At 39.4% G+C, this 792-nt stretch overlaps 1 protein-coding gene across 1 annotated transcript in view; it reads right to left on the bottom strand.

Annotated features, from left to right (window-relative positions):
• Positions 1-792, bottom strand: part of LOC104783337 (nicotinamide adenine dinucleotide transporter 1, chloroplastic) — a gene marked incomplete in the record, with an annotated part of 2,935 nt that overhangs the window by 841 nt on the left and 1,302 nt on the right. Inside the window, 4 exon segments of the mRNA XM_019245130.1 lie at positions 1-86; positions 194-282; positions 388-482; positions 663-772. Coding sequence (XP_019100675.1) covers positions 1-86; positions 194-282; positions 388-482; positions 663-772 — 380 coding nt within the window.

The following is a 792-nucleotide window of genomic DNA, read 5'->3' as shown; positions in this document are numbered from 1 at the left end:
GTAGGTTAATGTGGAAGCAAATATTTTGGCAATCGAAGAGGCAACTGCTACATCACGAGCATTGAGATTATCAACTGATTTATCACCTGTTGGGTTCACAAACTTTTTTTTTTAGTCTATCTCATCTCCACAAAGATTTTACCTTTTTCTTTACTCATCCAATTCAAAAGATTTATGGATCATCAGTTTGTACCTTTCTTGGCCAAGTAGACTTTGATCATCTCGTATGTAGGAAACTGAATGGCAACATGACTGATACCAGCTAGTGCAGGCACAAGACCACTGGTTTTGGTAGGCACAAAGAGCGAGAGAAAATGGAAAGACATTTAAAATAAAATAAAGACCTTTCTTTGATCTGTTAACAGATGGGAAAGATGGAAAAAAAACCTGTACAATCCTCGAATCCCCTCTTCGTAAGCTATCCTCCTTAGAGCAGAAAGCGTACTTTTGTATGGCACGACTCCCGCTCTCATTCCTTGTGTCTGAAGGAGAATCAACAAGGTGTTGGAAATAGATTCTTATCGTGACACAAAATGAACAACATTCTAAGTTGGTAAAAAGAGCAGGTGTTGTGCATACTACTAATTAAGGTTCCCCACCTAGTTGTTTCCTTATGATTGCATACATGAAGCAAAAGAAAAGAAAAAAAAACACACACGGACCTGAAGTCTAGTCTTGACAACCCAAAGAGGATTTGTGGCAATGGTAGTAGCAGCTCCAGCACCAGAAGCAGCCAATACGTTAGCACCAACGCTGAGTTTGCGATCCACATCTAATTACAAACAGAGAAGA

This window comes from Camelina sativa, chromosome 4 (genome assembly GCF_000633955.1).
Source record: "Camelina sativa cultivar DH55 chromosome 4, Cs, whole genome shotgun sequence".
In the NCBI taxonomy this organism is placed as follows: Eukaryota; Viridiplantae; Streptophyta; class Magnoliopsida; order Brassicales; family Brassicaceae; genus Camelina; species Camelina sativa.
This window is presented reverse-complemented; position numbering and strand designations above follow the sequence as displayed.